This window comes from Molothrus aeneus, chromosome 3 (genome assembly GCF_037042795.1).
Source record: "Molothrus aeneus isolate 106 chromosome 3, BPBGC_Maene_1.0, whole genome shotgun sequence".
Taxonomy (NCBI): domain Eukaryota; kingdom Metazoa; phylum Chordata; class Aves; order Passeriformes; family Icteridae; genus Molothrus; species Molothrus aeneus.
The window spans coordinates 70,568,372-70,583,189 of NC_089648.1; the positions used below are offsets into that span (position 1 = coordinate 70,568,372).

General features: G+C 43.1%; 1 protein-coding gene across 2 annotated transcripts in view; it reads right to left on the reverse strand.

Annotated features, from left to right (window-relative positions):
• The window catches only part of KLHL29 (kelch like family member 29), a 389,461-nt gene that overhangs the window by 40,431 nt on the left and 334,212 nt on the right, over positions 1-14,818 (reverse strand). For both annotated transcript variants that reach the window (XM_066547162.1, XM_066547161.1), the window contains one exon: positions 9,503-9,762. In XM_066547162.1, the coding sequence (XP_066403259.1) occupies positions 9,503-9,762 (260 nt within the window). The remainder of the gene's footprint in view (positions 1-9,502; positions 9,763-14,818) is intronic.

Below are 14,818 nucleotides of genomic sequence, written 5' to 3' on the forward strand. Positions count from 1 at the left end.
ATGAACCTCACTGTAGCTCCTGTTGGGCAAAGGGAACTGCTCAGGTTTTGCCCCAGCAGAGGATCTCATCCATAAAGTCCTTGCTGAGTGATGCTGCCAGATACCCTGTGCATGGCCAGGGTCATTCTGCAGGAGCCAGAGCCCTGCTGCCACATGAGCAAAGTCTTTGTGGACAGTCACTGGGGACACAGGTGAGCAGAGGCTTCTAAGAGATGCTATCTGTCCTGCTTCAAGGTACATATTTCAGTGATCCTGAACAGAAAGCAGGACCTTCAACCAATCTGTAATCACAAGTGTATTTCATATGAAACAGGGAGGGAAAAATCTTAAGAGATCTTATCTTTCCCTAATTAACTAAACATTTCCAGGGAGAGATTCAGCTCTAGATTCAGACACCTAAATGGGTTCATACAAGCCAAGTATTTACTTGTCAGCCAGACACGTGTAAACTCATGTTATAATTAAGAGAGATTTAGTCAACACACTTAACAGTCCCCAGGGCAACGTAAGCTGAGAGGATGCACTGAGCACCAGGGGAAGCAGAGATTATCAATGTCCCCTTCTAGGCCAGAACTGTGAGCCATCAGCTCCTGGGAAATGGATTGTGTTCCTCAGACCATGCCTCACACCACAACACACTAAGATGTCTACAGCCATATGTCAATCCAAATTGGAGGGCATTAATTCTACCCTCTGGGGGGAATTTTTGTGTCCATTTGTCCTGGGTGTGTTTAGAAGGTTGTGATCAGGCTATGAGGAAGCCTAAGTGCTACCACTGGGTCAGTGTTGACTCTGAGGAATATGTGATCAACATGACCAGCTATACCTTGAGGCTGACCCTTTCAAGCCTTTCCCTAATAATCTGTTCACATACTAGTTACTCCCATCTCATCAGGCAGGCCAGTGCTTCAGCAAATGAGACAACAAAAGCCTCTAATGCTTTTTTAAATTCCTGACTAGTAGTTTGAGTGAGAATATTTACTTTGTTAAACTTTTTATGACATTTCTTCCCTACTGATTACATCAGTATTATGAATGCTTGCTTGCAAGTGGGCTTTGTTCTGGCATCTTCAGTTTCAGTTACAAAACCCACTTCACTATCACATTAAAAATAATCTTTTTATTCTCAAATCTCTAATCCAGTAAAATCCTCAAAAGTATTTCCTAAAAGGACTCTCATTTACTGCACAGACTTGGGCCACAACAGTACACAGTTAGATTTTAAAGGAAGTATGTCTACGGCTACAGAGTCATATTTCCTGCTCCTTAAATGCTCCACTGGAAAGCTCTCAAGATTTTTAACATTATTGAAATAATGCCTAAAGACGTCAAAATAATGTTTCCCTTATGCCCTATATTTCATCTGTCTCTCCAGTTTACTGTTCTCCCTACAAAGGTCCCTTTGTACTTTCTGCCTAGAGAAACAGGCTTCAGCTAGAAATACAAATACACAAGGTAGATTACCCACATTACTATAGGGTTTTGCTCCAAGAAAAGGGCTGCTGTTTCAGCCCTTTATGCATAATTGAAATAGTTTTCAAAACATTATGAAACAGGAATAGATATGATTCTCATTGAAGGAGACTTGTGTTGTCTCATAGGAATCCTCTGTCCAGACTCCCTTATGCTGTGCAATGTCCCAGTGTGAGAGCAAGAACATCCCTGGATGGAGGAAGCCATCAGAGGCAGATCTGAAGCAGAACCAAGTCCCCAGTGCATTAGATTCCTTCAAATGAGGACTGCACATGGTAAATAAAAAATACCTGGTTGTGGTCAGGTAACAAACTGCCCAGTGGGCCTTGCCAATGGTGACAGCTGGGGATATGGCATAGTGACCTTTCAAGCTGGCATGCTGGAAAGGCAACATGAGTGGTCCCTCCCTATCACCATCTCCAGCCCAAACCAGGCTTACCCCACAGCTCACCCCACCTGATATTCAAAATACTGCCATCTCTGAGTTGCCAAATGCAAGCCCAACAGGGAACTGGCTGATTTGTGGAAGCCAAAGCTGTTGGTACACTGCTTTGCCATTCTCCGAAATAAGTATTTTTTTGCTAGATTTTCCCAGTGCTGCCCTGCTACTTGCTAATGAAGGGACTTGCTTCGATATATTTAACCCGTGGGTATTACAAAGACACACTGTGTTTCAGCAAACTCCTGCACATTCCTACACCCAAGGTCATATCCAAGCTCAACTAAGCTTTCTGCTGCGCTTGGAGTACTTACTAATCACCCACATTGACTTCTTGGAATTGCAATGCTGCCTTCAGATTAAACCCAAAGGCTTGGTAGCACGTCAGCCAACAGCCTCCTAATATCATGAGATAAACATGCAGCAGAAAATCTGGTTTGCAGGCATTGGGTTCAGCTGGTGGCTCGGTGGCAGGGTGCCATGTGCATAAATCTCATGCCCAGCAAGAAGGAAAGAGCAGCCCCTCTGTCTTCCTGCAATCAGGTTTCAACATGACATCTTTATGGCAGCACAGCTGACTAAACACTGTAATGTCACCAGCGAGCGGCTGTCCTGTTCTCCTGTTTGCAAAGCAGCTCTCAGGTTGGTATTTCCAGAAGTAATATGATGAGAGGCTTTTAAATGCACAGGAAGATAAATCACTGATCCATCATATTTGGAATGTGCCTGATAAGGATTAAAAAAAGCCTCACTCTTACCATGCATTCTCTAGCTTGCTGACTAAACTCTATGATGATACCAAGGGTAAGTGGTGTTTATTTTGCTTATGGGCAGTCACCTATTCAAACACAGCAAACAATGCCCCTCAAATGCACATTGCCAAAAACAAACCAGCTGCAGCTTCTCAGGAGCTTCATAGAACCAAGTAAACTTCTCTGTCCCTACAATACACTGGCATGTGAATCCATGTGCCATAACTCTCTAAAATGCTTTTTGACTAGAATATAAAATGATTTTGTTTCTGGAGGTCGGTCCTGAATGCTGGGGCCACATGCAGCACAAGGCAAGGGAGCACTTGTGAGGAGCTGCTTGAGGATGTGGGTCTTTGTGAGGCCGTTGCTTCAGCAACAGCAAAGAAAGATTTGTAAAAAACAGAAAAATGTGTTGGAAAAGCCACAAATGAAGAGACTGATCAGACTGAGAGACAAGGGAGCTCCTCAAACCAATTAACTTCAGAGAAATAATTCTGCAGATTTTCTGTCAAGGGTATCCCTTTAAAAAAAACTTAAAAGTTCAGTAGAGAGGGAATTTCGGGAGCTGCTTATGTCACCTGTATTCTCTTTGTTATTTAATGCAGTTTCTTCCTCCAATATATAGCTAAGGGCATGTTCCTGGACTGATTCCATTCTGCTGCTGCCTTTTCTTCTCCCTCTGTAAGCTCGTATGGGAGCTGAGTGTCTGCAAAAGCTTCATTCAAATTGGAGCTCTTTGAGCAGCCCATCCCCAGGAAATCACAGGGGTTACTGCTCAACCTTGCATTTTTCACTTTCAGAGAAATTGAAGCTTCTTGTACTTTCATTATGGCATCTTTCTGTATTTGTCTGCTCTTCCCACAAATGGATTTCAAAGCACCAGGATAGTGTGGGCTTTTCAAAGAAGCCTAATTGAAGTGTTACAGAGCATTAGTGCCTAATTCACTTAGGCTCCCTTGGAAGCATCCTTTTTCATATTTATTCCAACATTCTTTCCTGAAACTTTATGCCCTTGAGTACATTGATTGATTAATTAATTTCTTATGATGAACTAAGTAATTTGTACATGCTGGTATTGGCCATCAGCTTCTATCATTACCTCCTTGTCATCACAGAGCAGAGTTGGAATTGCCATTGTTACCTGTCAGATTCTCCATTTTCCTGAAGCAAACTGCTCTTCTGCATGGAGGCTCTTTAAAATGTGCCTGAGAAATAAGGCATCTTCCATGTGCTCTCTCACAGTCACCAACCCTTTCTCCTCTGTAGCATCTTGCCTTCAAACTGCCACTCTCCATCACTGCCAAAATATAGCTCATGGGCATTTGTAGCTTTTTTGACATAAATCCTCTTCTCCTTCTCTCCATCACTTTTCCTTACCCTCACTGACAGATACAGAGCCTACAGGTGGGCTTTGTGTTAGACTAATTTGCCAAGTCTCAAATTCAACCCAGTGGTCCTTACTGTTGTTATTCCCATGCATCCTTCCAGGCAAACCCCCTCCCTGGGGCTTCAAACACTTGTAGACATTTATCCCTCTTTAGCTGTCATTAGGCCAAGTCATGCATATTCACATCTTTTAATCTTTTTTTTTCTCACATCAGTTCCTTCAGTCTTTTAATCATTTGTGTTGCTCTTCTCTAAATTACCTCAAATTTGTCTACGCATCTCTGGTTCTCAGACACCATGAAGATGCTGTTTAGATAAATCTGCCTCTGAGGACTCAAGTTCATAAAAAGCTTGTTAATGCCTTTATGGAGGAGACATTTTGCATTGCTGCTGGTCACCAATATTTTAAAGGTTTGGGAAAAGGGCACATGATGGTATTGTAGTATATGGTAGCGATAATTCATGATATTTATGTATAAAATATTGTAAAATCCAAGCTATGTCTCTGACCACCCCGTCCGGGAGCAGAGCCTTATTTTTATTCAATTAGTTCCTGGACAACGTTAAAATAATATCAAGCCGGTTAATGTATGAATGGAACCTTCCTGGGCCACTATCACTGACTTCCCTGGAATGTCCGGGCCACTCAAGAGTGATCTGCTCATTGGAGATTGCATCTACTACCGGTGCCACCCTTTACATGTGAATACTGACTTCTCCTGAGTGCTCTGACATCATCTGGACACCTGGAACCGGACTTTTGTCTACCCCTGCACATGTATGGCCCCGGTTCTGCATGTGAAGGGACACAAAGGAACATTGGGTCATCTCTGCCGCAGGCAGAATAGACTGTATATAAAAGCTCGCTGCGAGAAGCAGCAGTCGGGGTGAACCACAGGGGAGGCTCTGACACTGTTGGTCTGATCCAGGTTCACCCAGCGCCGATCCCGGGGTTGACGCTGCCTTGGCTGTGGTGGTTGGTTTTTTTTCGAAATTCTGTTTTGCTGACGATCTAATAAATCTTTGCTAAATTCTCTTATAAATTTGGCTTCCGATTTGATCATTTTTAACAGTATCCTTGCAGAGTGCTACGAAAGGTGGCTGTCATTCAGCTGAGCCTCTTGTCCTTCATTCATCACTGCAGTATCTGCCTCTCTTCTATCATTTCTCTGGGCAACTTGTTGGAATATTTGCCCTCTCCTCATGTCTTGTCCCTCCTCACGGTGAGAGGGAAGCTTCATGCAATGGGGACTCTGCCAGTCTTTCTGTCATTAATAAACATGGTAGTGTGTTTTTTTTATCTCAGAGTAAACATACAAATTTGGACTTGGAAGAGAAAGTGGGAATGTTTGCAGTGAGCTTTGGGATGTCTATGGTTTGGACAGGCAGCAAATTACTATGCATCCAGCAACTTCCCATCCTTCCCATCCCATGTGGACGCTGGGCATGACTCTGAGCAGCTTTGGCAGTCGTCAGTACCTGTGGACAGTGTGGCTCATTATCCACTGAATCCTCCCAACAGCCCTCATGGGAGACATCACTTCCCTCCAGCTTACAGGGTAAGAAATGGGAGCAGAAAGGTGAAACAACCTGCCCAAGGCCATGCAGAGAGCTGGGGGATATGCCCAGGTCAAGACTGTGTGGGGCCTGGCAGAAATCTTTCCTTGTTTGGGCAGCTCAGACTGTGCTGGCTTCAGACAGCAAAGCCTCCATTATGCAATCTATTTTTTTGCATGAGTTTGCTGGAGTTGTAATAAGCTTATCAAGGGGATAACTGTTAGGATAAACCCTACAATCTCATCCATCAGTCAAGAAGAGAAATAAATAGGAAAAAAAGAGTAGATTCAGCTTTCCCAGATGTGTCAGTCAATGCAGGCTCTGCACTCAGTGCCAGCAATCAGAAGGACTCCTGCAACCAATGCTCTGTGTCCACTAGAAATTACCTACTAGTCCTGACCTCACCTCACAGGCTGCTTTTTCTGGCCAGACCAATTTTAAAATGCACTACCATCAGCAATAAGCCAGCTTCATAAATGTTACCATGTGAGCTGGGGCACTGCTCCAACATGCTAGGGGGATACAATTATTTACCAAATCCTGGTATAACACGTCACTCTCTGAACTGCCTCTTTGTCTTATGCAGATGATCAGCAACCCTTAAAGCACTGCTGTTCTCTCTTTGTAACAAGGCTCAGGTGCTGTCTTTTGTAATGCCACAGAGCACTTTTATGAGCACTGTTCATATGAGCACAATGTGCACCATTAAACATCAGCCAGAGCACAGCTTTTCAACTTGCCTTCCAAGAAAATCCTGCTGCCTTCCCTGTCACTGCCCTCCAGCCTGGTGGGAAAGAATTAACAAAAGCAGAAACAGTCAGACATCTGAAGAAAAGCTTTTAGAATGGCAGAGGAGAGCAGGTAGACAGCAAACAACGCCTTTCCAGGAGAACGGGAGGCTCTGTTGAAAATCTCCTTCCCAGAGGCTTTCAGCAGGGGATCGGGCAGGAGGGAAGGCAGTGATGGATAAGTTGTTGTAAGAGCACGGCATGAGGCTGCAGTGGGGGAGCACAAGTGGTGAGATTTACTGTCCCTAGGCACTGCAGAGTGACACAAAGCCATTGCAGCACCAAGACTTCTGGAGAGCTGCAGCTGCCCTGGGGGCAGAGGGTGCTGATTCAGAGAGAAGCTCCTCTGTGGGGATGTCTCTGCTGAGAGAGCCCCTGCCAGGCTTGCCAGGGAAGATGGACATGCAGGTGAGATGAAGAGCACAGCCCTTTCCCATTTGTGCCAGACCTCCACCTTTGGGAGAATCACCAACACAGGACTTGGAAGAAGCTGCCAAAGAGGCATTTTAGTTACCTGCCATTGGAGCTATTGAGAATAAAAATGTGACAATAGAGCCTGAACTGTCAAGGTAAAGGGAGATGGGGAGACAATGGAGCAAAGGGCTCTGGAAATCCATGCCTGGAAGGATTTAACTTCTGAGAGTGAGAAATAAAACCAGACTGGGTCACCTGAGGAGTGCAGTAGAGCTGGAGTGATGTCTTAGGACTGCTGCAATTCATGGCATCCATCAACCCTCCCAGGACACCCCAACAGTCCTGGTGTCCTCTACCCCAAAGAGTCTAAAGGCAGCTCATAGAATCTATCTCCAAAATGTGAATAAAATAAAAATATCCATGCACAGCTCCTGCAGGAAGGTTCATCCTGTGTTCAATATTGCCACAGCTGCCCAGTTCTGCAAAGCTCTGAGTAGCCTGTGCATCTCACAGGAGCTTGGGCAGTTCTTGGCATGGTGGGCCATGCTGCATATCATGCACAAATTTTTATTCATCATCGTCTTCATTAGAAATAAGATCTTTTCGGACTATCTTCCCTCCTATGTACCATGGAAGATATTTGTTCCCAGGCTCTGAAAATGCAGAAGTCATTACTGTAAAGATGGTACTTTTCATGGTAAATGTGAACTCCTACTTTTAAAAAATAAGTACCTATTTAACTAAGAGCTTTATAATAGATCAAGCAGTGCACAGAGTACTAAGAAAAATGAGAGCTACTATTTAAATAAACTAGCTTAGTGGTAGGATTGGGCAGGAAAATAGTTTCTTCTTGGAATCTTTAAGAGTAATTTATTCAAACCCCTTATCTCTGGATAAATACAAATTAAAAATTAAAAGCTCCTGTAAACTAATGCATGAAACTAAAGCACCACAGAGAAATTTGGAGAAGCAAATAGAACTGCCATCATAAACTACAAAAAGCACTTCACAACCAGGGCATAGGACAAGGAAACTTGGGAATAGAAAAACCCCAGAAAAGCAACTCACTGCAACACGAAAGGAAGAGAGGAGGGGATGGCAGTGGTGGCAGCAAGAAAAACCACCACTTAAAAAAACAAATTCCCAACACTGCCTCAGCAGGATGCAGAAGGAAATATTTAAAACCACAATTTTGAGAACACAACCCAGACTGTCTGGTGAGTGACACCTTCTGTTGGCACCAGGCAAACAGGCTCCTGCTGCAGGGCTCCTGAACTCCCTGGGAACAGTCCCTGAGGTTGTGTTAAGTTCAGAGTGGCACAGAGCCATCCAACTTCAAGCACTCAGGGAAACACTCTAAAACAGTGTGTTTTTCAAGGCCAGCAAGTGCCAAAAAGGCATGCATTTCAGTGAATCCATGGCACTGTGTGAATGTTTTAGGCAATAATAACGTTGGGCAATGCTAAATGGCACTGCTGACACATGGAGGAGGTGGTCAGAGCTGGGGTGGAACCCCAGCACAGGACTGTCCTGCTGAGCCACAGCTCCTGGGCACACAGGGCAGCAGTGAGGCTCCAGGGGCTGCAGGCTCTGGCAGGACCAGGAGCTCAGCTGGTGAAACAGCACAGGCAGCAAGGCTTGGCCTGGCATGCAGAACCCCACTGTCCTTAATGCCCTTATCCAGCAGCCTGGGGAGAGCAGGAATTACTATTTCTCTCACTTCAGAGGTGAGGTGAGGATGTGCAGCTGCTCTGGACCACATCCAATGACACATTTAACATCCAACTGCATGTTCAGGTGCTTGAATTCACATTTCAGTCAAGAAGGTACAGATTGTCACAATGTGGGATGGCATCAGCAACACGGCCAAGTGCCTCCCTGAGATACAGTGGGGTCCATGAGCAACTGTCCACCTTAAGACAGCCAAAACTGTGACTGGGTGTCAACAGAAACAACTCTGGCCTCCAAAGAAGGGGAAAACAATCTTCCCCTTATGGGGTCTGTGCAGAGAACTGGCCTCCAAATGGAGAGGTTTGGGGTTCAGACCACAGAGTTGACTCAAGGCAAGCAGCAGGTATTTAGATATCACCAGGGATGACTTCTGGTCCCAAGGACACTCACCAGCCTCCAGTCACTGTATCTAGCATTATATCGAGACAGCGGCAGGAAAGTTACAGACTCAGTTTCTTTAGACAAGAGCAGACTGCATAACTCATATGGCAGAGGAAAGGCTAACTCTAATAAATACATAAAACTCAAGCAGCCAATAAACATACCGAATCTGTATCTTATGAACTGGAGTTATACTCATTTAGTATGTGGCATCAAAAGAAATACAGATTTTCTGACAGATTTTTTATTTCCTGCTGTTACTAAAATGCATCCCCTTAAAGCAGCATCTCACAAAACTGTAATTCTTCTCAATTTATCTCTGACTGAGCCTACAGTCAACAACTTTGTACCATGCATGTCACAAATGAGATTTTCATTCTAAATGATCAGATGTAGGGATCAGATTTTGAAATTACATACATTTTGTGCATAGCCTGCATTCCCTTTGTCTTTTTTTTATCTGAACTGCCCATCCCATCTCCCACACACTTGTGTGGTTAAAATTGCATGAAGATGGTTTCTATTCTAAAAGACACATTAATGGAAATGGAGCAAAGTGAGGCTGCTGAGATTATTTTTACCTGAGCTCTGATGGCGGCATCCTTCTTAATCCACTTTATCACTGTTTCATACACCAGCTCCTCTGCTTTGGTGTTTAGGCTGTCATTGGACATGTAGGAAATGAAGTCATCTTTGGAGATATTAAGGATCTCTTCTTGGTTTGCCACCTCTGGGAAAATTTGCAGGGCATAAGCTTTGGCCATGTTGTATAGTTCAGTACACTGCATGGCTTCAGCCATGGCTAATATTCCTAAGCAGTTGCTAGCAGTCAGTTGTTTTTCTAAAAAGGGCAAAAAACAAACAAAAAAGGCAATTGAGAATTATTAAAAGCAAGATTCACTTTTGTTCCAAGATCATGAGAAAAATCAGTGTCATGGACAAACCTCCAACCCTAATTAATTTCAGGGAGTTAACTAGAAGCAGCACCCTGGGTTAATTTGGAATTGGGGATTAAAGTACAAAAGGTGAGTTGGAGATGGAGAGAGAAATGCACTTTCTGAGTTTGCTTTTTTGTGTAAGCCTCCACAAAGCACTGGGGAAACCTACTGACATAACAGTATCTGGGGCTTCCCAAGGGATGGGAACCCAGCCAAGAGACTGCTGCTGTTCCCACCGCCTACAATGTTGCTTTAAGGAGCAGCAAAGATGTAAACGCCAGTGCAGACACTTAAGAATATATGCAAACAGCACTAAGGACATTTCTGAGAATGCTGCAGTCACTTTATGATAATTTTTGCCCTGTTCAGCTACTAAGCTACTTCAAATAAAAAAAAAAAATTTCCTCCCCCCTCTTTTTTTTTTTCAAAGGAACTTTGTTGCTGCTGAATGTGATGACATCCCTTATGCAAAACACAGATTATACTAACGCCTTCTGTTAAACGTTGTGTAGTGGGTTTCAAAGAAAATCATGCACAGTGGAGACAGCATTATCTCCTTCCCAGCAAACAGAAGCAGCAGCACAGTGTGTAGCTTTGCCTTAGAAGTGTGCTACACCATACATTTGACTGTATTTTTTTTTTTCTTTCCAGCTGTTTTGAAGAAAAAACCCACGAATTTTAGACATTTATAAGAGGAACTCTCAGATTCTTTGCAGCTTTTGTTAACCAAGCCACTACTAATAAGAAGAATATATTATTTTAAGATATAGAACTGAAAAAGAAAAAAGTAGTAAGAGTGAGACTGCAATAGGTCACAAAGGCATGGGTACCAGTGGCAGGCTCCGGTGCTGTCAGAGAAGTCAATCCCATTTGGCAGTGTCATATCCTAGTGCACTGTGACAGAGCATTGGACAGGAATGTGCAATAGCCCCATATCTCTTCAAACAAAACTCTCATCAGATTGCTTCTGCTGGAAATGCTCAGGGATTCTTCCCTACACCCAGTGTCTGCCTTCATCAGATTGAAAACCTGCACACTATCTATATTTGGCTTTTAATAAAATGGGATTATGAACCACCTTTTCCTATTTTTTTTAAACCTGACATGAGAAAAGGAGTTTTGTGGGTTTGTTTTGCTTTCTTCCCCTCCCAACTCTTCTTATTTTCTTTTACAGATCCAGCAGTCTCAAAACTGGGTTATCTCATTTTGCATCAGTTGATTGTATTGACTCCGAGGAGCCCATTTCCTCAAGCTGACTGCAGTAGCAACACTGTTTGCTGTCAGTAGATTTTGTCACTCAAAGACTGCCCAGAGATGGGGTGTAAACTGATAGCTATGAAGCCCAAAGGTACCAATTTTTTTTCTTGAAAAAAGGAAAGGAAAGGAGAGGAGAGGAGAGAAAAAGAAAAGAAAAGAAAAGAAAAGAAAAGAAAAGAAAAGAAAAGAAAAGAAAAGAAAAGAAAAGAAAAGAAAAGAAAAGAAAAGAAAAGAAAAGAAAAGAAAAGAAAAGAAAAAAGAAAAGAAAAGAAAAGAAAAGAAAAGAAAAGAAAAGAAAAGAAAAGAAAAGAAAAGAAAAGAAAAGAAAAGAAAAGAAAAGAAAAGAAAAGAAAAGAAAAAAAAGAAAAGAAAAGCCCACAAAAAACCAAAAACCACAAAACCCCCTAAAAGACCAAAAACATCTTCCAGATTCCTTGCTTCTGTCTGCTGGCACAGTTTCATGGTGTACATACAGCTTGGGGAAAAGTAATCATCTAACAGAGCCCAAAACTCTTATAATTTCTTGGCAAACTCTCAAGTCAAAGGCTAATCTGCCACTGTTCCACCTTATCCTCAGGGGTTAATAATGAAGGGAATAATCAATTTGGACTCATTAAGCAGCACATCATGGTAAAGACTTTCAAGTCTTTCTCTTCAGAGGACTGGTTTTGCCTCTATCTGGAGAGATCCCCACAACATTTCCAGCTGAGCCTGTGGTGTGCAGCAGAAAAAACTGCTCACAACTGATTTCTTGTGATCTGGACAAGCTTCCCTAGCTCTAAGAACACTGGGTGCCTGATGCAGCCTGGTACACTGGTCCAAGCAGCTCCATCTTGGCCCCTGGAGCTTTACTCCCTCCTCTTCCCTGAGAAACCCCTCCGTGGCAGATTCCAGTGATGTCCTTATCTGGTTCAGGAATTGTTGTGAGGCCCTGTGGAGAGGGGTCCCAGGGAGATGTGGGATGTGGGATTAGGGGATGTGCAGGAGGCTGGTGTGCAGGACACACTTCTCTGCACTTCCCTTCTGTGTGATGAGAACCACAGCAAGGTGGGCACAGCAACATCTGTTTAAGATGAGGACTGGCATGTGAACTAGAGAGATTCACTGCTGGTGAGGAAGACAGACCTTAGGACAACAGCTGTAGGTGATATGGAAAATCTCTGTCCTATGAACATAAAGACACCACCTCATCCCCCCATTTTTCAGTTCTGACTAAAAATTTGGCAGCAAGATTCGTTGTCAACTTCAGTTGTCGTGCAACTCTGCATTCACAATTTGTCCTGGTTTGAAATGTCAAACCATGACACAATTATATCCCTGCACACCCATAAACAAGCAATTCCAAGTAACAATTTGGTAATATTCTGGATGAATCTGGTAATATTTTGGATGATGACTCCAGAATGAGCAGAACCCTGCCCTACCAATGTCTGTTATTCTTCACTGGCTATAAAGGGACCCTGCATGACTACTCAGATATAGACTTCTGCTATATAATACAGCTCATCCCAAATGACTGCAGTCCAGGGGTACTTGTCAATGCTGGCATGACAAAGACAGCTAAGGACCAGTTCTGCTCTGTCTGCTCCTGTGCCGAGTTCCTTTGGACACTGGCATGTTTATAATAATTGTTGTTTTGCCACAATGACACTGGGCTTGTAGCAACACTTTTTTTTGAAGTTTCTCCTTGTCTCTGTTCAGAACACAAATGCTGACTATTAAGCTATTCCCAATGCTCAAGGACAGTTTATAACAAAGTCATGAGTGGACTTTAGGGATATCAGATGCAATCTAGTAGGTTCTCTCTGGTTTGAGACAGTGCTGGATAGCGTATTTGTTGCTACATGTGCCACAATAATGCAGATCAGCAGCTGGTATTTTCCACTGTGTTAGATGTGACTTTGGAGCAGGATCCTGTGCAGCATCATCAGGAGACAATCAGCCAAGCAGACTGCTCCAACTGCACTTCTGGGAGTGGGGAGACTTGAGATAACACCAGAGAAAAACAGTATGCAAGAAGGGTTACTCGGTGAGATTGTGGTAACAGTTTGATGGAAGCTCAGTGGTGGTTGTAAACCCCCTCTTGTGTGCATTAAGCACTGTATTTTCACTCAGAGATGCTTTCTAGATGATGATTTGGATATTACTAAAATCAGCACAAAATGTGCACTTCCTGGTGATCCTCTGTGTACATTCTGATGGGAAACTTACTCCTCAGGTATTCCTACTAATGTCAAAAAGCATGTGAAGATGGGGGATAGGTGGAAGACTATCAGATGCATTCATTTTCTAATGAATTGTCCAAAATATTTCCCTTCCCTGTGAGAGTCTTCTTCCTTCTTCCCATCTCCAGATATAGTTGAAGTTGATATATGGTTTATATGAAGTGCATATATTAGGGTTCCTCCACGGCTGGGAAGTGCAGGTCTCCAGCTGGATCAAAATTCTCCACCTTGGATGAATAAAAAAAATTGCCCATAATACTTTCTCTTGAATTCCTAAAGCCCATAAAGACCTCTTTTTTCCTCAGGTGCCTGAGGAATACAGGTCCCATCACTGGTCCATTGTTCAGTTTTTTCTCATTGCTTCCTCTAATAATCTTTCCAAACATTGATTCTGTGCTCTTTGCTCAGGAGACTAAGAAAATTCAGAGCTCCTGCTCTTTCCTAATCTGGCCCAGATTAGGAAACTACCAGGTTCCACCAGTTTCTTTAGGCTTAAGGATGAATACTTTTACTTTATCAGCAGCAGGCTGAAGTAAAGCTCAGAATGTGTTTCCTCTTGTGATGGGTGTCCATGCACCATGGACTGAAACCATGATACTGATGAATCACCTGAAACCCAAATCTAGCCATGACTGTGATGATAGCAAAAAAAAATATCAAAAATAAAAAAAGGCTTTAAGTCTTCAGCCATGTGGGTGGAGGAAATACCTATGATATCCTGACCAGTTTGCAAACATTTGCCCAGTTATCATATGATGCCTGCATGAACCTGTCACCATCACTGCATCAGTAAGCACAAAACTGTTCTCATTTCTCATGGTCTAGACAAAAGCTGAGGAGACAGCATGTGAGGAAGAAAGAGAACATGGCTATAATTATCCCAGGGAAGCCAGTTAAGAAATCTCCCATTGAAAGAAACTACCTCCCTGACATATTCTGCCACATCTTTTCACCAAAAAGTGCAAGAAAAGTTGGGATACCTCTGCCCTATGCTGCTGAGAGGCCCAGGATAGAGACACAAAAGCTGTTTGGACATCACCATGACAGGATCCTCCTGGATCTTCATGGCTGAAAAAGGATGACCCGAATTTCCTCAGAGATTGTGCTGTGCTACGCTGAACAGACTTAATAATTTGGGGCTTTTACTTTGAACTTCCCTTCTCTTCCTATTTAGACATGGACTGATGGGAAAAATTCACTGTTTATACTGGTCACCCCTCCAGAAGCCCTGCAGGAAAAAAGCCCTGATTTTTACCATATTTTTGCTTTGTATAGCACAGAGGTGGCTGAGGTGAAAAATAAAAACACAGCCACAGAGAAGACAAAATGCTTTTCCCTAAACTTTTCAGATGGCAAATGCTCTGCTGTCTCTGTAGTGCAATCAAGTCACAGCTATAAATAAAAATAAGCAATTACACTCTGTGAATTCTCCAAATGAGAATACAAAGTTCCAGTGACTCTCCATATATCACTGAAC